This window comes from Dryas octopetala, chromosome 3 (genome assembly GCF_963921425.1).
Source record: "Dryas octopetala chromosome 3, drDryOcto1.1, whole genome shotgun sequence".
Taxonomy (NCBI): domain Eukaryota; kingdom Viridiplantae; phylum Streptophyta; class Magnoliopsida; order Rosales; family Rosaceae; genus Dryas; species Dryas octopetala.
Genome location: NC_141368.1, coordinates 27,089,649 through 27,113,637, shown reverse-complemented (window position 1 = coordinate 27,113,637; position 23,989 = coordinate 27,089,649). Strand labels below are relative to the sequence as shown.

The window sequence follows — 23,989 nt, the reverse complement described above, 5'->3', positions numbered from 1 at the left end:
TTTCTGATTCGCTCTCATTTTCTTCTCTGATTTTTGTTTCGCAGCGGAATGTGAAGGTTTCGTTTAATGAGGTACTTTCTTCTTACTTAACAAAGCCTTCTCATCTGTTTGGCTACCGAGAAAAACAAAACAAAACAAAAAGAAAGTTTTAAATTCTTTTCTATTTTATATCCAATTGGTTGTTTCGGCTCACGTTTTCTCAAATACTGCATTTTATTTGCTTAGTAGCCAAACAGGTTTTTCAATTCTGCTTCAGTCTTTGAAAAGTATTTCCTTGTTTTTCCCTAAATTTGGAAAATTTCGTAAATTATGTTTTCATTTTGCCATACATTCATTCCAAAAATAATCGTTGAAAAATTTATGATTATATGTTGTTTGTAGTTAGAAAACTCAGTCCCCAAGAACTATGAAAATATATATATTTATTATTTTTTTACTTTAAATTTCATTTTTTTTTCCTGTGAATTTTGAATGATTTCATTTCCTTTTTTTATGTTTTCTTTGTAGCTTGTTATGTGAATCTCAGTTTGATTAGTGGTGCAAAAATGAACGGGTATAGACAAATGGAGGTGCATTACATGGACACCGGCTTTCCTTACACGGGCACTGAAAGCTTCATGGACTTCTTTGAAGGTCTTTCACATTTGCCAGCGAATTATGCTCACGCCATGCCGATGCATGATCAGGCATGTTTGGTTTTTCCATTTTGAATCTGCTCTTGATATGAAAGTTATTCTTTGATGACATGTTGTTTGCTGCCCCATTAGATTGTTCTTGCTTTTGGCAGTGGTTAGATACTGTAAGGTTGTTTTAGGCCCATGTTGCTTGTGAATTTGGGTATTTGTTCTGATGCATTTGTTTGCTCTTTTCTATATTACATGCATTGGATTCTTTCCTTTTCTAAACAAAGACAGTCTAAAGTAAATTAATTCTTGGAATTTATTAGGTTATGATGATCATTTTTACTGTGAATTAATTTGAAACAATTGGGGAAGCTCAAATGTTCTAATGCCTTTATTGATGTTATATTTATAATTGTGAATGTCAATTTTTAACTAGTCCACAAATTTGGTGAAAAGCACAGTATATTATGATTTAGTTGTATTCAAGATGTCCTTATGTTTAGCATTTTCCTCAATAAGATACTGTACATCATTTTCATGAACCGAAATTTTACTTATGGTGACTTTATATGCTGTATGTACAGGAAACTGCATACTGGTCAATGAATATGAATTCATACAAATTTGGATTCTCTGGTCCGGGGAATGCTTCATATTATGGTCCTTATGAGGTAAATGATCATTTGCCTAGAATGGACATCAGCAGGAGGACTTGGGAATACCCTTCAATGATGAATTCAGAAGAGCCTGCAACCATTGATTCACAGCCAGAAGATGATGTGGTCATGGAAGCTCAAGCTACACCTGAAGAATGTTAGTCAAATTTACCTTTATTTATTTGTTATCCCTATACTGAAAATTGGTTACAATTGATTATACACTTTATTAGAATTGATGCCTAATTTTGTCAATTCATTAAAAGTTACCTTATTATTATGCTTGTCTCCTTGTGCTTTGAATTTGAAATCAAATTTTAGTCCAATTCATTTTTCTGTTTGGCCAGCCCTCTACTGTATGGACTCAAATATTAAAGTATGATTGGTTTCTGCATGGAGCTTTGGTGTCTTTATTTCATTTGGCTTTTCAATTATATCTATCATGCTTTTTTAATGTTTAGTGAGCTGATATTTCTTTTCTTGAGCGGGGTTTTGTGAACTATAATTTAACCAGTCATTGGAACACTATATCTCTAATCATAAAGAATTTTCATTTGCTTTTTCAGGCATTCCAAATCAGCAAAATGCAATTACTTCTCAGGTATGGATCTTGCTCTGATGTTTGTGCTGTTGCATGATTTTCCTTCTGCTATATTATGGTTAGTTTTGCTGCATATTTTTATGCAATTAATCTCTATAAATTTGTTTTGGAATATATGCACTTAGGTATTTTGAGCTTCATTTCCTGCACTGTACTTATGTTACAATTCAGCCATTTTCTCTCTGTATTTCTCCAGGTTGTATGGCAAGAGAACATTGATCCTGATAACATGACCTATGAGGTTTGTTATGTTCCTTATCCTACTATCCTGCATTGTTATTGTGGCTTGGCTTTCTCAGATGAAGTAAATCTTTGTGGAAGTAGAATTTTAACACACCTCCCCTCCCCATTTTTCAAGAGAGGAATATGAAGCATTAACACAAACCTGGTGGTTGCACATTCATGCCCACAGAAACTTATTTGCCTGCTTGTCTGAATTATTAATGCATGAAACTATGTTTTCATGATTCTATAGATTTTGAAATCAAGATGATTTCCAGTTTCATATGCTGACCACAAATGTGTTGCATCAACAAGATATCAACAGTACGTACTTTAGAGCATGATATTGTAAAAGCCAAGGGGTAATGAGTTGTTATCTCTTATGTCCCAAGACCAAGGTGCTGGTGACATTGAGATACATATTCCATAGAAAATTATTGCAATATTTGCTCAACTTATTATCCCTGGGACCCTGACCCATGTCAAGTATATAAGACACAATTCAGCTACCTATTCCTTCTCCATAGAAGCTTAATATTCTCTGTGATGTTGTCATTGTCTTCTTTTTATGAAAATATGGTTTGAGAGTTTATTGCTGGAAACATAGACTGGATTTCAAAGTTAACCAAATGTTTTAGACAAGTTTTATTTTATATTGGTCCCAGGAATTGCTTGACTTGGGTGAGGCAGTTGGCACTCAAAGCCGAGGTCTTTCCGACGAACTTATTTGTTTGCTTCCAACGTCAAAATACAAGTGTGGAAGCTTCTTCTCAAGAAAGAAATCTGGAGAGAGGTAACATTCTAGCTTATGTACAATCGAATACTGTAGTCTTTTATAATTTTATTCACCTAAAGCAGTAAACCTATTTTTAGTACTTATCTTTTCCTTTGCGTTTCTTTTCCTCATCTCAGAGCTAAATGTGATTGCCTCTCTCTTTCCATTTTTCCCTCTCTAGACAAGCTGAAAATTTGTGCAATTACCAGAAATGAGCATTTTTGCTTACTTGAATTCTATCTATTTGAAGGACTACTTCCGAAATAGGGTGACTTACCATCATCATCTGCAATACACTTGAGAAGTAAACCACCTTATAGATATAGTGACTGGGAATATAATTTCTCGAGAAGAGTTGTCTTAGCAAACTCTAAGATGAACCATCCACTAACCTTATCCTTAGAGTTAAAAAGATGTAAAAGAGTTGGTGCTGCCTTTTGTTTTTAGGGACTGTCTCAACAATGTTTTCCAACCATAGAATTATTGAAAACAATAATAGAATTATTGGCATATTATTGCTCTTTAAACATGGACAACTTCATTGAGGGCCCCCTAATTATTCTCCTTTATGTTATGATTTGTTCATTTGGTATGTGTCGTAGAAGTTATCTAATTTTTAGTGCTGATTGGGAAATCTGCTACCATGTGGGAGAACATTTATTTTTTTAATTCTTTAAGTAATTTCAGAAAAATGGAGGGCAGGGGAATCCTCTTTCTCTTTTAAGCTTTTTGCATTTTCTCATTAATACTACTGTTTGCCAAAGCAGGTGTGTGATTTGCCAGATGAGGTACAAAAGAGGAGATCGACAAATCAATTTGCCATGCAAACATGCTTATCACAGCGAATGCATCAGCAAATGGCTCGGCATCAACAAGGTTGGCCAACGCCTTAAAATCTTGACCTTTCAGAATAATGAATTTTGCTCTCTTTTCATTTTGATCCCACAAACTTACTCTCTTTATCTATTTTGTTTGTTTAGATATGCCCAGTTTGCAACCTCGAGGTATTCGGTGAAGAATCAAGGCATTAAAGCATCAATTGGCACAAATTTTAGACAAATCGGTGTTTGCTTGCTTCTTGAATTTTTTTTTTCTGCCCTTATAATTCGGTCTTTTTCCTTTTGTATACATAGACTAGCTGAAGGCTATGGTCCTCCCCCCTTTTTTTTCCTTTTTTTATTACCCTTTTAACACGTTCTGCTGGAGTAAAAATGAAATCCATATAATTTGACCTCTTATAAGTGAAATATGAGATTCAGATGAGAAATTGCATAGTGGGAGGGCTTGTAACTCCCAGTGCTCAATACAACACAATCACTAAAAAGTCTCTAACAGAAGGAAGTGCAATGAGATTTGGGGCCCTCATGATGCTGAGGGGGTATGACTTGATGATGTGATCAGCATGGGCTCTTAGAAATTGTGTTGTATTTGTGTTTAGTCAATTCATATTCATATCAAGGATTAGTTAAACTTAACTTGACTCGTTTAATTAATTATGTCAGATAGAGAATTTAGTCATGTTTTTTTTTTTTGACCAATAGAATTTAGTCATGTTACATGGTCTAATACTAATCCGAACTATTATTAATCATATTGTGCTTTGGATGCAAATCATGAACTAAAAAAAGCTCCTAGAACTCCCTAATCTCTCAGTTAAACTCATCATTCATATAGACCCAAAATACTTATCATTTATACGCTTCATAGAAGAAAATTTCATGTGCTCCAAATGCTAGCAAAACCAATAAAAGAAAATTCATATTCAACAAGAATTTATAATATTATAAAGCACGGTTTTTTTTTGGGTCAACAAAGCACTATTTTATTAGAAGTTGGTTTTGTAAGAGTTAATAATCTTACCACGGGCTAAGATACTTGGTATTAGAGGAAGTTTGAACGTGCAATTGGGCCTAGTCCGTGAAAGAAGGTAGAGTAGCTTTAGACCTTACAATAATACTAGGATCCAAAATTTGGATCCCAATGACTCTACGCCAGTTTTATTTCGACCACCCTAAATTACTGAGTTAACCATCCTATTTCAAAATTTCAATTTTACTCTTAAAACAAAAAATTTCAATTTTGTTCGTCGGGTCATTCGACAATTATTACCGAAAATATTTATGGTTATTCGACAGTTATCTGCTGAACATTGGTGGATTATTTGGTGGATAACCACCGAATGGAAATGAAAAAGGCATTCGACAGTTCTTTGTCGAAATATTTGTATTTATTTGACACTTATCTGCCGAACATTGGTAGATATTTCGGTAGATGACCACCAAATGTATCTGGGTGATTTTATCATGTTTTTGCAATAAATGGTAAAATAGGAAAAAAGTTGAAAATAATATATTAGGGTAGTCAACTCAGCAACTAAGGGTGGTCTGCATAGCCTCACTCATGATTTTATTGTCATGTCTTAAATATCCTCTGATGAAAAATTGGGCCCAAGTACATGAAACAAGGTAGACTAGATGATAATTTGGTTGTCATGAGCGTTAAAGAATTTGAAGTCAATAATGTTAGAATAACCAAAGTTTTGGGTGCTTTAATTAGAAACCCAAAATGAGAAAAAAATTTAAGTCAAACTCCAACCAGCCCAAAAATTAAGTAGAACCAAACTGTATACCGAGCGCTTTGCAGATGCATCTGAAACATAACTTGCATTTGAAAGTTTTATCTGCAACCTAAAATTTGCATCTACAACCTAAACATGTCATCTACAACTTAAAAAGATACATCTGTAGCCTAAAAAATGTACAGATACATATGAGGATTCTGCATCCACCGAGCACTCAGCGTGCCGAGCACTCAGTAGTGTATTTTTTCATCTTTGGGCGCGCGTCAAAGACAAATTGAGTTGAAACTTACTTTTTAAATTGGCTGGTTTGTAGTTAAAAATCTTTCAAAAACAGGATTTGAGAGTAGTTTATTATATTATTTTTTTTGGGTTACATTAAAGGGCATCAAACCCTATACCCATTTTAATTCTAACTTATTTGAAATGAGTCTACTTAGAATAAGGAACAATTTTGTACAAAAAAGAAAAGTAAAAAGGTATGAGTCGAATTGTAATTTCTTAGTGGGAATGACTATTTTGTGCCTTATGCATAAGTAGGTTTTTTTTTTTTTTTGGCCAGATATACATATGGAGTTAACTACAAGGTTCACTAGATTCTATGGCTGGACACACAATAATGTTGATAAGAAGGATAACTGGCTCAACCACTTGAGTTTCAGCACAAAAATTTATGTCCAGTGCTCGGCTGCTCTATCTACAAAAATGAAAAAACCCTAATTTTTAACTGATAAATATCCTAAAACACACTATAAAACACTTAAATCAACCCCTCAAATATTAAGATTCAAGTAAAAAATCAAGAAAAAAAATTGAAGATGCAGATCTAGCTCAAAAATGCAAATGCAGCTCAAAATGCAAATGTAGCTCAATATGCAAATGCAGCTAAATATGTAGATATAGTTACCAAGCACTTAACAGCTTAATTTACGTTGACAGATTCATTTTAAGTGCAAAAATATCTTTTAGGTCAAGTTAGTATGACAATGTTCTTCTTATCAAGTATATTAGTAGTTTAGTAGTAAAATCTAATTTACTAACTATATGAATATTATTTTATTCACTAAATTTGTTTGTCGAATTTTTAATGTGTTTAATTTATTCAAATTTTTGAGGAATGTTTTTATGTGAAATCAAATGAGATTTTTCTCTCATAATAGTCTTATCATATAAATGTGAGTCTCACATACATGCGGTAAAAAAAATATATAACATGACCGTGACATTTTTTTTATGGTCAATTATGACCTGACCTGAAAATTTCTAATTCAAATGTAGTGTTATTTTTTTTCAAGTGATTTTGTTTTTGTTGGTACTTTTTAAAGGGGATTTGCCTATGGCAAAAAATTGGAATCACAAGATCATAAAGCCTAAAGCCACGTGTAGCACTGAAACCAGCTGGCTGCAGTGAACCAGATCCAAGAATGGCAACCCCACCTGATCAAAGCGAAAACTACCACTTCAGACTCAGACTTAATAAGACTTAAGACCCCAGCAATTAATTAATTAATTCTCCAACGGTCAGAAAATTAGCAGAACCCCCCAACGCAACGTTCACTCTCTCCCATAACGGTTACTTCTTCCTCCACTCTCCCCTTCCACTCCAAATCCAACCCAAAACGCCAATCTCTCTCTCTCTCTCTCTCTCTCTCTCTCTCTCTCTCTCTCTCTCTTATTGTACAGCTCGCTTTCTTTCTGGGTCTCTGTCTGTGTGTGTGTGTCTCTCTCTCTATCTCTCTGTGTAATGGAGCCAGCAAAAATTGATTGGAGAAGCATAGAGTGGAAATTTGTGGAGGACAAAGCCTATGAGCACATAAACGCACCCAAGTGGTTCGATTTCTTGAACCCCAACGACAACTCTGTGGATGACCAAGCCTGGTTTTGCAGAACCGGTAAAGCTTAAAGCTTTGCTAACTTTAATTCAAGTTTTTCTTTTTCTTTTTTTTTTTTCTTCTGATTTTTACTGATCCAATAATTTCTTGTCACAGAATGCAAGCACCCAAAGACTACTGAAGATTTTCTTAAATCATCACCTCCCAAGGTTTTTTCTTTTACACTCTTTCTTTCTTGTTTTTGTAGGTTAAATTATGAGGGTTTTAGTTTTTTCTTACTCTGTTTGGTTGCTAAGAAAATGTGAGGGAAAAGATAGAAATTCAAGATTTGGAGTCTTTGGTAAACATTTTAATGGGTCTTTAAAACCGAAATCCAGCTTCAATTGTTAGTTCCAAATACAGCATAGAATCCAAATTTCATTTTCGTTTTTATTTTCCTCACATTCAGAGTTACAAACAGAGGTTTTGTATAATTGCGTTTGTTTTCTGAATTTTCCTTTGTTTTTCTTTTTGTTGACTTGGTGAAGATTCCAAACCCAGCTGATGTTTCTCGAGTCTCTCCACTTGGTGATAAGATCCAGAGGTAACGAGCAAAACCCATGAACCTTTGTCTTTCACTGCACAATTTATTTCAATTGTCTCAAAATTTAACTTTTTTGTTTTCCTTTCTAATTTAGAGATGTGAAATTGAAGAGAAGAGGGCTCACTCAATCTTCAGTTCATCCTGATAATAGTTCAAGATTCAAGGAAGATAGCGAAAATCAAAACCCCAACCTATCAACCCCTCCAAATAACCAAGCTAAGGCCTTCAAGGCAGCAATCAAATCAAGCACAGAGAAGAAGCAACCAACTGACAGCACACGGCAGAACAATGAGGCGGTTCCGAGGTTGAGAAGCACGCTGTCAGCAAGGAATTTATTTGCAGGGAGGGATATTCTGAATCAGATTACAGACTTCTGCAGTGAATTGAAGAAAATGGCGATAAGAGTGAGGGAGAGAGAGGATGTGGAGAGGTTGGATGTGAGGAAAAGCTTAGTGGGTTTGAAGGAAGAGGTGGAGAAGAAGGAAGAGTGTAATGGTGAAGTTTTGGGTGAGTTGAATGTGAGGCAAACACAGAGAATGCCATTGCTTGAGGTGGGTAAAGGGAAACCTGAAGGAATGGAGGGGAGCATTGTCAAGGAGAAGCTGAGGAAGAAGTAAGTTTATTCTTCCTCTATTTTATGACTCTGAGCATATGCATTTATTTGTGATGCAAGTCTATATTTATGTCTCCATGTCTCTGTATATGCAAGTAAATAGTGACATATACTTGCATACTTCTGTATGTACCTGTGTATTTTATGTCTTTAGCCATATCCATTTATGTGTGATGCAAGTCTCTATATTTATGTCTCTTTGTCTCTGTATATGCAAGTATATAGTGACATATGTATGTATCTGTGTATTTTATGTCTCTATGCATTTGCATATATTTATGATGCAAGCCTCTATATTTAGGTCTGTATGTTCTGTATACTTGCGTATACCGATGTATACTTGCATGCTTCTCTGTTTGTATCTGTGTGTTGCATCTGTGTTTTAGTGGAATGAGCATTGTGAGTCTTGTGACACTTTCAGTTGAATTGGTAAAAACAGTCGATGCAGGTGATATTATGATAACCTGATCTCGTTGGTATCGAGGCAAAAAACCATTTATGAATGTTGAAACATCAAGATGAATGTTCATAGCCATCTAATTTCAGGCAGTAGATTTCTGAGAGCAATGCCAAGACATTGATGCAAAATGGAAGAACGATCTTCTTGTAATAACTTTTAGGACATGGTACTTAATTTAGGCATAGGACTCTCAGTCTGTCAGCTCTGATTTTGTAAAATATTTGGCATGTATAATTATAGTCTGTATTTACCCCTTGTGAGATTGTAAAATATATGGCAATCCAATGATCACTTTTGATTAGTTTACTCACTACACTGAGTGGTCTTGTAGTAATCATCAAATGCAGTTGATCTTATTTTTTTAATTTGTGGTCTGTGATAATTGAAAGCATGGTTAAATTTTGATGACCACCTTGTGCAGAAGAGTTGACGAGGCAGAGAATGTCCCAATCTCTGTAAATTTGGAGAATGTCAAGCGCAAAGATGGGGAGAACTTGTTACAAATCCGGACCAACCCTCCCTCTCCTCAATGCTTTTCTGCCACAAGGCCCCCCAGCAAAATCACACCTTCAAAAGCATCCAAATCCAAGCTGATGGTACGTAACTATAGCTGCTTTTCCTGCTTCATATTATATTCTTACTTTTAAGTGAGATTAAGGAAACAAGATAACAAAGAATTGCATGAAGAATTAAACCATGGTTCTGATTCTTGCAATAGCAATGATTTACAACAGTTGGTGGGGAAGGAAATATGAGGACTAAAACTATGCATATGCATACCTAAGGGTTGTAAGTTAGTTGAGTAAAAAATGTATACCCACAATTTTCTTTTATGGTGATATGAGCAGGTGAAGAAACAGAAGAGCAACCAGATAATGCCCTAACAAAGTTTGAATAAAGCTAGTCCTAGTAATATAAGCTAAGTCTTTGGTCCAGTCCAGTTAATCTCTAACTTGACTGGGATGGATATCTGAGTCTTCTTTTCTGCAACTTCAACTTAATAGTACAGATGCAGAGGCTTGGAAACTGATCCTTGGATGCAAACCATTTCAGCTTTGTAGCTTTGCATTGAACAAAACCCTCACTTTTGTAGCGTAGTCATCTTATTGGAACTGCTAAAACTATAATTTCAATTATGGAAGCTGTAACATAGCACATAAACCTCTTCTGTTTTCTTCCTTCTTTAAAGCTCAGAAGATCCTGTTGCAGTTTATCATTGGACACACTATCAAGCCTAATGACACTTTATTTGTCCCTCACCTAGGCTAGGTACCCTTTGGTTAACTTCATGCAGAACAACACTCTATCAAGCCTGCATAATGACACTCTTATACTTGTCCCTCACCCAGGCTAGGCTACCCTTTGGTTAACTTCATGCAGAACAACACCTGAAGAACAACCATGCTTTATATGCTTGTAATATCATGTATAGCATGATTAATTTACTTATTTTCTAAATAAGTTTGTTCTATCATCTGCATATTGTGCTTATGGCATTATGATGTGGGAAGATTCAACGAACTCAAAGCCATTTTGAATAGGCTTGATTTCTTCTTGAATTAAAGATTACCTCATAGAGGAAAATCCATACCAATTTTTCATTTTCGCTTCTAAGATAGTCTCTATTTAAGTTCAAAATCACGCATTGTCCATTTTCCTGATTGATTTTTTAATTGAATGATTAGGAAAAGGGAATCCTTCAAGAGGTAGAGTACAAACAAGCGACCAAGGAGGAAGCCACAGACAAAGGCAAAAGTGTTTGTATTGTTGATGGAAGAGAAGCGAGAACCTTGGACGTTTTCTGGTTTCTAAAACCTTGCACACTATCCAGCTAAATTGCTCAGTCATTCTTTTCATTTCTTCAAAATCTCTCTGCTTTGTTTACCATTCATTAATTCTTTTACACTATATATAGCATCTAGCTTTCTTGATTGTTTTGGAGTTGATAAATGAAACTGTAATGTAATTATTACCCAATAATTGTACTCAGCTTCAGTTGCCATGAATAAAATTTCCATTATGACATACAAATCACAATTTGACATGTGTCAAATTTTTTTCTCTTTTATTTTTTTTAAATAACCAATTCCTTCTCCTAAGTCAACCACATGTCAAATTGTAATTGACTTGTAAGAAGAAATGACTTTTCAAGATTGGTGTGAGCGAAGTCACCAACTTTGACGAAAAATTATGAGAAAAACTTACATGTCTCTGTGTTATGTCTCTTTGTTAAGGACATGTGGTGTCACAATCCAATGAAAGAGGGAGAGAATGAGAGAAAGAGAGAGAGAAAGGGAGACAACCAATGAGAGAGGGGAGAAGATGTTATGTTAGTGTAACATGGTTATAGGGAAGTTCTTCTCAAAAATTATTTGGTGTATTCGATACACCGTTACGTGGTGTAACTAATCAACATATAAGGGTATTATTTGACATATATGACACTTCTATTTTGGGGAGAAATTATTAGGTAGTACGGATACACAACGTAACACCGAACAGATCGGTAAGAATCTAGATAAGTGCAGGTATTAACACTTAAACATAGATAGGTGGTAAGTTCCCTTCTGTTTGTCCTTTTGTCCTTCTATTTTAGTATACAAGTCGATTTTGAAGGTGAAGTTGAACCAATTTCGGATGGGAAGCAACAATGACAAACTGCCAAACCTTGCCTACCAAATCCAGATAGAGATCAAAAAGCCACCAGCTTACATCCTTTTTTGGCTCTGGCCCTTCTCTGCATTCGGAGGCTACGTGGATATATTAATTTCGTGCATATCTGCCTCATATTTATACCCCTCATTTCTATCCAAGTGTCTGACTATACATCTGTTAAATTGTCCTCATACTTATAGTTATGGCCAACTATAAGGACTCAGTGATGAACGTCTTTTTATGACATTTTCACTCTTTCTTTTCTTTCTTCTTCTGTTATAATCTTCTAAATGGGTAGCAATATTAGAGCTGAACTTCCCATATTAATCCTCAAAGAAATCTGTGAATTTCATGTGCAATTCCTTGACAATCGCCTGGAATCACTTGAGCACAATCTTATAACCACAATTCTTTTATCATTAGTTTTAGGAGAGGAGAGATTGTCGAACTCTGATTGTTGAGACATACTTATTGTACAGTTTGTACTCAAAAATGTTAGAAGAGCATATTTTTGGTACGACACGTGTATCATGTTTCTAATAAAGTACAAAGTGTTCAACCCACTTGTATTTCCAACGTTTTCCTACCACCAAAGTTGTAAATCAAATAATTTTTATCCAATGTGGATAGAAAATGCAAAATCATTGCGGGATGTGAGTGAGCATGCAATGAAGCCGAGCGTCCGATCGCTCACCCAAATTTCCGGGTCTTGCATTTTCTGTCCCATATTTTTTTTTCCACATTTGTATCTCATCTGATGTGTCATTCCTTTACTGAAAGGGTTTTTTTTTTTTTTAAGTTTTACTTTTTAATTTTTAATGTTTAATGTATGAATGCCATGTAAGATGGTATGATATTGTGGTATAAAAATATGGTAAGTATAGCATTACTGTAAAATTAATTCTAAATTATGACCAAGTAATCACCAATCATCCATGACAAATATATAGATAGACCCCAAAAACAAAACCCAGATTTCTGAATTCTGATTATTCACATGCATATCTAAACAAACCAAGAAAAAATAAAGTAGAAAACAAAGCAATCAATAATAGACCACCTCTGTCAGATGCCATGAAGAAGATTCTCATGCAGTTACAACAACTTATACAACATAAAAAAATAATCCAGCCGGCATATTATCAGCAACACCACTATCATCCAAAAAACAACTCACCACAACACAAAACAAATCTAAAACCAAAACCCAAAACAAGAGATCAGAAATTTGCTTGATTACAGTATAGCAACATATGAACTGATAGAAAGTGATGATCTGAATCTAATCTAATAAAATCTCTACCTTGTGCTGCAAAGTAAACAATCCAAGATCCTAAACCAAAGATGGCGTGCACGTGGGTACACCCTATTGGTGTATGTTCTTGATTCCGAGAGAAGATCCTCCATGGTCTCTACAAAGGGGTTCAAGTTCCTCAGTGGTGGAACGTAAAGAGTCAGAGGCACTGCAGAGAAAGCCACTGTGAAGAACAACTGCAACATCACCATTTAATTGATCAAGCCACCCACCACCAACCCAAGATATATTGAATTAATTTTGATGGGGTTGTTGGAAAACCCAAAAGCTCAAAAGGGTCTTGAAGATTTGGGAAGAGAGAGAGGAAAAGGGTGTTCTGGAAATTGGAAGAAGGTGGAATGGGATGGATAACAAAGTGAATGTCTGAGTCTCTCTGACTGGTAGTTGGGTTTGTGGGGGATGCTGACTATTTGTGGGGGTGTGGTTTTGTTTTGTTTTGTTTTTCAGGCTGTGCACTGTGCAGCAGCCCTTGTTCTTAATTATTTGTTGGGTCACGTTTATAGCAACTCCACTACTCCACAAACAAAAAGATTAATAACCATATGGGGTATGTATATGAGGACTTAGCGTAATCTTGCTTTCTACCTACCTTTTTTCTTCTTTTCTTTTTCTCTGTTGGATAGACATTAGAGACGTAATCATACCCTACGATAATCATCCTGATTTAGGATTTCATTAATTATTGATTATCCTTCACTTCTATAGTTCTATATACTTTACTTTTGTATTTTCTATATTATTTTTCCACAAAAAAATTTGTTTTCTGAGGTGTCATCGACTTAAGTTTTAATGGATTTTAAAATTCCAACGAACTTTAGGTATTCTCAATTAGGATTTTAATAGATTCCATAGAAATCTAGGTGTCCTAAAAAAACTAATAGATTTCATTAAGTGGTGGATTTTAATAGATTTTTTACACATAACAGATTTCATGAGAATTTCAGCTATTTTCCTTGAATTTTGATGGATTCTATAGATTTTAAAATTCATTAAAATCTGAGTCAGAGACACCCAATCTTAGATTACATTGACGAAAACACAACTCTGTCTTGCAATCATACACCTAAAACTTAAGGGTGTCCTCAACTCAGATTTTACTGGATTTTAAAATCCATTGAATCCATCAAAATTCAAGGATAATAGCTGGAATCTCATGGAATATGTGTGTAAAAAATCCATTAAAATTTACCACTTAATGAAATCTATCAGCTTTTTAAGACACCTGAATTTTTAAGGAACCAATTAAAATCCGAGTTGTGGACACCTAGATTTATATGGAATCTATTAAAATCCTAATTGAGAATACTTAGATTTCGTTGGACTTTTAAAATCCATTAAAATCTAAGTTGGGGACACCCCTCTAAATTTCTAGGCACTAAACTCTAAGACTATGTTTGATTCGCAGAATGGATTTTTTGCAATTGTCATACAAATTCTAGGGATGAGAATGAATAATTCTCATTACTATGTTTGGAAATGTTAGGAATAATAATAAAAAAGTTATTCCCATTTCCAAGTTTGACTTGTGCAGTAATTGAAATCAAAACGTGTTTTCCAATAATACATCATAGGTTAGTAATAAGTACCCACAATAAATGTTTTCCCAAGTTAAAGGAATAGCAAACCCAAGGAAGCCATGGGTAGGGATGACAATTCTCTCTGTCAAACCCGATCCCCGCCCTTAATGGGATGAGAGTGAGGGAGCAAAATCGGGGATGGGCAAAATTTCATTCCCCAACTCGGGTTCAGGGATGGGGAATGGGGTCCAAGACATCTGTCCAAGACAAATGAAGACAAGACGCTCTAACCCAGTGACTCATTTGTAGCCAGCCAGAGATGAAAAACCCACATCCCCAGCCTTTTCACCTTCTTAATCTAAAGGAAAACTGCACCTAATGCCGAGATGAGACCTTTGCTAAAATAGGTGACTATGGAAAGCCCAACCTATTCTTCCAAGACACGTGAGGACAAAAATGGCAGGGAAAATTAAATGCTCTCGCTGCACCATTATTTCACCTCCTTAGCATAGTACGTAGGAAAAGCAAGTCCAAAATTTGAACAAAACCTTGGCTAAAATAGAAAGCTCGAAAAGATCCCTATGATGGACAATCCCCAAGACCTTTGACTTTACTTGTCCAAAGACCCCTATAAATTTAGGGCTACCATGGCCAGGCCAAGGCAACCAAAAAAGAGAGATCACCAAGCATAATACCTCCCATCTCAGTCTCCAAGCTTTCCAAAACCACATCACCCACCTTGGAAGCCTTTCTCCTTAATATTGTTATCTAGCCATCCTTAATCCTCAGCCACCATTATCATACCCACCATTAACCTCTCAAGCCAAGCTACCAAGAGAATGTCAAGTGCGTTGCTAAACTTGTGAATTTTTAGCTCCCACACCCAAGCTTACTTGCCAAGCCCGTTCTCTTGAAAGGTGCTATTTTTTCCCAATCTTACTTCGCAATTCCTTGGAAACTTTTGGAGCTTCAAGGACACAACAAAGCCTTCCCTAAAGCCTCCATACTCTTTGGAACGCCCTAGGCCTAGTCTCGCTAACTCAGAGGGGGTGTCCGAACAACGTACCTCTTCAAACCCAACGAAGGTGGCCCAAGCTAGTCGTCACAAAAAGCACCCCAACAAATTGTTTTGTTTAATAAAGGATATTTCAGACAATCCTATTTTTGTTTAATCATGTAACACCAAAGGGTGTGTTTTTTATTTTTTTATTCAGGAAAAAGGGGATCGAACTTGGGTGCAAGGGGCAATTTTATAACCCTTCCAAGTTGGATAGCCTAACAATTGCAGTTGTCTTTTGGTAATAGTATAGATAAATAGATAGATAGATAATTATCAATTTAAATAAAGAAGAGTACTATTTGCACTTCTCCAAACTTTTCATGCATATAATGATATCTTTCCATTCTTATAAATACGAATAGTAGCTAATCAACTTTATCTCCATTTGTTGAGAAATGTCACAAGTTCAAATTTTGATTAGCACTCTGTTAAGTTAATATAATACAAAGATTATTATTTTCAATCAAGAGTAAGTATGTGCAAAAGTAAAAGAAATTATGGTATGTGATTGTGATACTGTCGTGTGGTGTTATTTATCTATATGTTATAACATAAGTGAATGATGAATTTATATTTTTAAATGTATAGTTTTTTTTAGAAGATTAGATATATAGTATTAATAAATATATATATGTTATAATCTAAGTGAATTAATAATACCACATGAGGATGTTATGTGCACACCAAAAAGTTACTCACAAAAGTATGAGTACTTTTCAAAATTGACTAGCTTAATTTCTTCATTTATTGTTTGAATAAGAAATTGGAGCCAATATGAACCATATTTAAGAAACACCCTATCTGGCAAATACGAAATCATATACTGATATACACATCGATGGTGATGGAGTAAATGAAGTCCTGTATATAATTTGTCTCATTGTCTGTCACACATTTTAAAGGTTCTGTCGGTACTTCATGTGGCTGGCTCAAAACATACTAACAAAGCACGCTCTGCAGCAAAAGCAGATAATAAGATTTTCTAGTGCCATGTCTATCCAAAGACCTACAACATTAATTTGATTGAAGTCGGTTTTGTGAATTTGGACATAAGCAATTCAGCATAGAAAGGGAAATGATTTATGAGTGTTTTCCTTTTTTGGTGTAATGGTTGTCTTTCAGCCCCAGGAAAATCAAGACAAAAAAAAACAAAAAAAATAAAGATCCGCTCGATTTTAAATATCAAATTTTAATATTTTTTAATTTTAACTACAAACATTTTATGTCATTTTACTTTAGATGTTTTTAGTTTAGATATCAATTTTAAATAAGTAAATTTACCGAGCGTTCGACACTATTCACCGAGTACTCGAGAGAAATTTTTTTTGTTTGTTTGAAAAACTCAATTGTGACTGTACAACAGTTACAATTTTTTTTATTGATTTGTTATTTTTTCAATGTTTGTGAGGCTTAAGTTTTAATGTTTAGTCTCTAGATTACAAGACTTCATCCCCCAAATCTAAATCAAAAGCATTAAACTCTTATAAACTTTGAATTTTTATGAATTTCATACAGTTATAGCCATATAGCAAAACCAAAAAATAAAACAACGGAAAACCATCAAGGGCTTGGCACTTTGGCCAAGTGCTCGATGTCAAAAAATTCACGTTTCATATAGATTTGTGATCTAATCTAAAATATCTTGCTTTAAGTTAATATCTAAATTTAAAAAATAATAGGGAAGATAGTGGAGGCACCAAAGACTACATGTACGTGGCCTTACTGAGTTCGGTGGCCAAGAAAGCAAAACATTACAAACATCTGGCCATATAGGGGCCACGAGAAACAATGCGTTTCTAAAGTATGGCCCTTTAGCAATCATGAAAAGTGTTGCTTGATGGAACCATCACATGACATAATGCTCTACCAATAATGTGTGTGATACTAATACCACACATTGACATACTAATATAGTATTGTGAACTCACTTGAATTATGACATATATCATATATGTAATTAATATTCGTATAATCATTATACACGGGTTGCAAGTTGATAGAAAGGTTTCAAAAGAAACTTCAAATTTTCATTATCAAATTAACTCCCCATTACATCTCCTGAAATAACTCTCTAAGAGCCATAAATGTTATATTTAACAATCAAAATAAATACTGAAAATAATAAAAGATAATAAAAATACAAAGAAACTGCAGAAAAACTTTAAACGCGATTTTAGCCTAGCAAACGGCCTTATTTGGCCAAAATCCACCTTCGCTCACTGTCTATGGCTATGACTTGGATTTGCCTTGCCGTTTCCTTTCTGAAAAGGTATTGTGCGTAAAAATCGAACACTTGGATCCTAATGGGCAGATTTGCGCCTATCACTCCGAAGCCAATAGTCATGTACCATGCGTGCTGAATCAGCAGGGCTGCCAAATTTGATTGAGATCTATGTACATGCAACTTTACAGTGCAAATGGAAAAAAAAATTAAAAATTCTTATATTTTCGGTCATATAATTATGTTGTACACTATTACATTAAACAGGTTTGATTCCGAGTGGCCAAAAAAAAAAACAGGTTTGATTCCAAGCAGATTAAAACATTTCCTCATCACTGTGGCTGTTGCTTCACAAAGCAATAGTCTACTCGTTTCCTCTGCAGACCCAACAACCTGCCCAGTTTTACATTGTAACAAAATTGAATAAGATTTCTGTGATTCTATATGATTAAATCTCACGTATAATTATCAAATTTCACTAGATATACATATTCTAGGACTTTACAGCTTTTCTGGCATTTTTTGAAAAAGGGTAGAGTCAAATATAATGCTAGGAGTCATCAAATTTATTTACCAAATTTGTGTTTATCAAATGATGTATCAATACACATATCAGTATCGAGTAAGATAAATAAATGAGGTCCAAAATAGACTCAGATTTCAATTAATAAAATATTATCACATCATTTGGTGAACATAATTTGGTTAGTATATATCATGAGTGTAGCATTACTCGTAACCATGGATGATACCTGGCAATTGGTATAGAACTTTTTAGTAAAGATTTCTGATAAACTATATAGGAATTCACACAAAACATTCGGCAATAGATTCGTGCAGGCCTCGTCCACGATCTGAAAATTGAAAGGGAAAACTGCAATCCTCAGAAGTTGGAACCACACATATCATAGCAGTAATCAACAAAGACGCAAGCAAAGGTCACAAGAAGGAAGGCAGCAAACAGTTCCAGTTATGCATGTCCTTACCTCAGAAAACTTTAGCAAATGAAGCACCAATTCACGCTCATTCACATGATTCACCACAATTGCCCCTGTCTGTATCAAACAACAAATGGCATCAGACCTCATTCACCAGCTGCAGTGGCCTTGGGACTCAGAAAAACTCTAGCTGCCCAACAAATAGTTGTCTCTTGAAACCCACATTGCAGTGGGATACAAGTTTGGGTCAACAGTATCCATAATACATAGACATGATTCACATGAGTAAATACAAGTATCTATGGACCTACATATATAGGAAATATATGTGGGAGCATATAGGCCAAATATGTATAGCATGTAGGACTAACCAAATGGATCAAAAAGCATTGATAATAATGTGACATAATGTAGCTGAACTTACTCTTTTCAACAATTCAGAAAGTCTCCTATATTCTTATTATATTTCTACAATTCAACACCAATCCAGCTACCTTCTCTTAGAAAGTCTCTTACAATGTTGATTACTGATATAGAATTATGGCTTCTTCTCTTAGGCTTTGAATAATTTGTAGAGCAACAACTAAGCAGATGTGAATGCACATTACACCTTATCATTTAGCATCTGATCGAAATCAAACGAGTAACTGGTCAATCTATTGTTCTTCAGGTCAGTGTACCTGTCAAACATTTAGATTTTAAAAGAAGGAAGTAGAACTAGAACAACAATTCATGACAGTGATAATATAGTATATATGAAAATTATAAACTGTTTAACCCACAGATGGGTGATCCTGAAAATTGCAGGGAAAAAAAGAAAATCAGACAGCTTAATTACTTAATGGCACCATAACCAACAGCCTCTGCAGTTTGCTCCAGCTCCTCTTCAGTCCACTCTCCAGCCCTTCCTGATTATGATTTAATGAGATATTTATCCACTTAAGAAGCTTGAAAGGTTAGGTGTTATGTAATCCATGCTAAAATGGGGAATAAAATTTTCACTTGGAATAAGTCAGATATTTGTACAAATAAAAGGAAGATAGGTCACTTAATATCATACCACGCTCAATAAGAGCTGTTTTGCTGCGAGTCTTGGCTTCATCAAGTAAATCAACTAATCGAACCACCTCAGTATTGCGAGTTTGAAAGCGTTTGCCATCTTCTCCAAGAACAAGACCAAAACCAACATTGTTAGCTTTTGGGTATGAGCCATCATCAGCCGGGAGTCAACCTGCAAGTTTAGCTGCCTGAAACATAAATCAAGTTACATTAGACCCTGTAACTGTATTCTAATACCCCGTCCCTTAGAAGGCAGGAACATCAATTTAATTGCAGTCGCAATATATAAGTAGTAAGGCATTACAAGAACATCAACCAGAAAATGCATGAAACACCACAAATCAGGGTATGCAGAGACATGTTAAGGCTTTTGCTACATACCTTGAAAAACGTATCAAAGTGCTGCTGCTGGCCAACATCGCTAACATATATGATGCACTCAGCTTTCTCCACATTAATCCGATACCTATACATCGCAAGCAACGGCGTCAGTGAGAATGACATCATCCTCCCCAAAATGCATAATTAGGCAGATCGGACAGAATAAAGTAAATTTAAATGTGGTTGACTGACTGACCATGAAGTTAACTGTTTTGACTCACCAAATCCAAAAGTTCATGAAATGCTAAAAGAATACATATAACAAACCAAAGAGCTGCTACATCAATTGAAGCATACTTGTAACCACCACCGCTCTTCACAACTATAAGGGGGATGTTAAACCCCTCAAGAAAATTTACACGATCACCCTGGCTTTCTTCGATCAATCCTTGATCACTCAACTCCTTTAAAACACCAGGAATATATGGGTTGTAAAAGCTTTCTCCCTGTCCGAAATGGAAAACAATAAGGTACGAGTATCACTTTACTGCCCAACCTTCAGCAATTTATAATGGTAAATCAGATCAAAGAAATATACTATAGTATTCACAGATATTACAAGGAAATAAACACACATCTTGCATTTCCTGTGTCTTCAATGCAATATAATGATTCCATTATTTTAAGTCTTTCCAGGTCATAACAGTAAACAGTAAATTCCAAGTATATTATATGTAATAGTATCCAGAAATGCACTATAATCAACATTGCCAATGCATTGCTCAGCTATAGATTACCTTCTTGTCAAACTACTTGAAACTCCTTCACCCACAAACTCAAACAACCAAAAAACAAGTTTAATGACTATTCTCATCACTACCCTTATGTCAAATGAGCCAATCAGAATATATACTAATTTTATCTTCATTGTCTTGCAATAATATGCATTAAGACATCATCTTGTTGTAATCATACAGTAATTGCCCAAACAACAAGTCTTCCTTTATTGCACAATATAGGAGGAAACTAAGAAGTACAAATTTTCTAATGGCCCACTCAGAAAAAAAAAAAAAAAAAGCTTGCATGCTAATTATGAAGTACATATTTCAAAAGCTTCTGTTAGCATTGGATGGACTACTGGTCCTTCTCTCATTACTTGTACTTTTAACTTATTTTCTATACAATTCTTGTTTCTTATCCCAAAAGAAAAAAGAAAAGAAAAGAAAACCAGTAAGTTGTAGCCTGTAAAGCTAGAACATACCCTTTCCTCTAAATGAACTCCAAGGCATTGATATACCCTGTGAAATTCTTTATAGCTGATTTCACAGATTTGCACCCATGCCTTGTGGTACTTGGGTTCCCCACCCTGAAAATAAAGTTCAAAATACAAACAAGATACAAAGATAAATTCAAACGGCAGTGTCCCAAAATTTTAAATGCTTTCTTACATCATGGACAAAGACATCAACCTCATGTGTTTCTTAACTCACCTGAAGGCGAACCACAGCCAGCTGTGCTCTCTCCTTAAAATCAGGATCACTATCAAATCTCTGTTTTGATACCTTATAAAATGCCTAATAGAATACCACTCAGTTAAAGTCACTATTAAGTAATGATTTATTTAATTTTATTTTCTGAGTCATCTTAAAGCACAAAACAGAATGTGGTAATAACAATAATACAATAAAGTACAGTATCATAAGACAATGCTTAGTTTTGATAATACAATCATCCACTCATCACAGAATGCCATTAACCACAAAAGAACGGCATAAAAATGTGTCACTTCCTGTCTAATGAAGGCTCTGCCCAACTATCAGTCAATTTAGTCCTTGGCTCACCCCAATGGAATACAACAGAAAAACAAAATTGAGAAGTCGTCTTTGTTCATGGGCATAAAGAGCTTAATATCGTCTTGTAGAGCATGAAGCTGATCCAATTAAAAAAAGGACATGATTGAATCACTAATTACTTGTAACCGCTCGGTCATAATGCAAAATGAGGGATGTGGCTAGAAATTTAAATGGCAAAAGGATAGTGAGAATCACTTACCTGCAGACCACCAATGGCTGTTTCACAGTCACTAACATCATCCGAGTTTGGGAACTTTTCAAAAAGGAATTCAATCAACATACCAAACTGCAATACACATAGGGCTTCTTCAAGCCAGATATTACTGATGGAAAGAATTCGTGTTTCTCTATAGAATATCTTGTACATCAAACAATGAAGAGATAATAAGATCTTTCTAATGGGTTTCTCTCCTAAAACAATCAGCCTGTATTCCCAACATGAAAAGGTTGCAAAGATTACAGTTTACACTACTGAAGGGTATAATAGAGAACTGGATGCAGATGTTTCCTTTACCAAACCACAAATACCTTAAGTATGTACCAATGGATGGATGCATATATGTATTTATGTATATATGTTTATATACATACACATATGCATATATATATATATATATTTAGATGGTGGGAAGAAGAGTTCTAGCACCGTTGACTGTCTGGATTAATTTTGGTTAGGAAGAAGATACAATATATTTGACATTAGTTCAGAAGGAACACAAGTTATATCCCAAAAATTTAAGGCAAAAACCTATAATTAATGTAAGATGCATGAAAACTTAAGGAGCTGATAAACATGATTATTTTCCACACCATAATATTCTATCAAAAGCAACAGCTACCTGTGTCCCCCAATCACCAACATGATTCCGTCGAAGAACTTCAACATTCGAAAACTCAAGCAAACGGGCTAGCGTGTCCCAATAACAATAGATCTTAAGTGGCCAACATGCAATTCTTTTGCAATAGTAGGTGAGGAAAAGTCAAGCACAGCCCTTTTGATCTGAAGTTGTGGAGACCAATTTTCGATACCATCAAGAAGCATCTTTTGTATGCTCTGCAGCAACCATATTTTACAGTGACAATTACAACGATGAAGTAAAAACCTTGTTTTCAATAAAGAATATACTACAACAAAGTAATGCAAATGAGCACACCAAGAATTTAAATAAACAAATAATTGAACAAGATCATATAATTTTTAATCACATATAACAGTGCAAACAATACATTAATTAGCCATCCAATTCTTTGATTATACAACATTCACAAATCCAGGTCCTGCTACCGAGCATGATTCTATGCATTTTAGATTTAGGAAGATTTTGCATAATGGGCTACAAAAGTGAACCATCAGTTGTTATTCAATGCTATCAACTCAAAGTCTAAATAATAGCCATTACCATCCAAGATTAAAACGAGTCCAATGTAGAGAAGTACACAAAATACCAATGCCAATACCTGTCCAACAGATGGAGGACCCCTAAACTCGATCAGTGCCCTTTCCTTTTATCTTAGACCATAGACCCATGGCATTGTTACTGCACCAAAGATAGCAAAAGTTCAATGAAGACCCAGAAATTGCTAGCAAAAGTTAGTAAGTTACCTTAGAGTTAGAGTGGCGAAGCGTAGAAGAGACGGAGCAGGGCCATGGCTATCAAGTATCAATGTGTATTAACATTGCTATCTTTGCTTTTGCTTGCTTGAGTGGGTGGTTTACTGGTTTGTCTGCTCATGCAGACTTGTTTTTCTTATTGTTTATTTAGTTGACTTTGTTCCAGAGTTAATTACACTTACACTCTCTGAAGTTTATCGTTTTTTCACATACACCCCTTGAGATTTTAATAATTACACATACACTCCTAAAGTTTCAAAATTATTATATATAACCTCAGATAAAAAATGATGAGAAATTATGCAAAAAGACATGCTATTAAATGGCTTAATAAGATTACTCAATGTGTAAGGTCTAACCTCAATATAAATATTTTTTTCTTTATTTATTTATTTTTTTCTCTTATAAGGGATTATATGCAATAGTTTTACGTTATTATAAAAACTCACAGTGAATTTAAGTCAAAAGAGGACATAGATTGAGAAATATAACTAA

The 23,989-nt window shown here is 34.9% G+C and overlaps 3 protein-coding genes and 1 pseudogene across 3 annotated transcripts; 2 read left to right on the top strand and 2 right to left on the bottom strand.

Moving 5' to 3' along the window:
- On the top strand, positions 1-4,245 carry BB (RING/U-box superfamily protein). Its single transcript, XM_086237631.1, has 8 exons — positions 1-71; positions 508-686; positions 1,208-1,436; positions 1,846-1,880; positions 2,077-2,121; positions 2,768-2,895; positions 3,645-3,753; positions 3,858-4,245. The coding sequence occupies exons 2-8, from the start codon at positions 546-548 to the stop codon at positions 3,906-3,908; spliced, it is 738 nt and encodes a 245-aa protein (XP_086093757.1). The 5' UTR covers positions 1-71; positions 508-545; the 3' UTR covers positions 3,909-4,245.
- Positions 4,246-7,181: 2,936 nt separating this feature from the next.
- LOC147292163 (interferon-activable protein) lies at positions 7,182-10,949 on the top strand. Its single transcript, XM_086237788.1, has 6 exons — positions 7,182-7,347; positions 7,444-7,496; positions 7,815-7,870; positions 7,965-8,483; positions 9,365-9,539; positions 10,629-10,949. The coding sequence occupies exons 1-6, from the start codon at positions 7,200-7,202 to the stop codon at positions 10,776-10,778; spliced, it is 1,101 nt and encodes a 366-aa protein (XP_086093914.1). The 5' UTR covers positions 7,182-7,199; the 3' UTR covers positions 10,779-10,949.
- A 1,679-nt stretch (positions 10,950-12,628) lies between these two features.
- Positions 12,629-13,348, bottom strand: LOC147292162 (DIS3-exonuclease-like protein). The gene has a single exon (XM_086238180.1). It carries the CDS (start codon positions 13,102-13,104, stop codon positions 12,898-12,900), a length of 207 nt encoding a protein of 68 aa, XP_086094306.1. The 5' UTR covers positions 13,105-13,348; the 3' UTR covers positions 12,629-12,897.
- A 4,442-nt stretch (positions 13,349-17,790) lies between these two features.
- LOC147292161 (arginine--tRNA ligase, chloroplastic/mitochondrial-like) lies at positions 17,791-23,969 on the bottom strand (annotated as a pseudogene).
- Between the last annotated feature and the right edge of the window lie 20 nt (positions 23,970-23,989).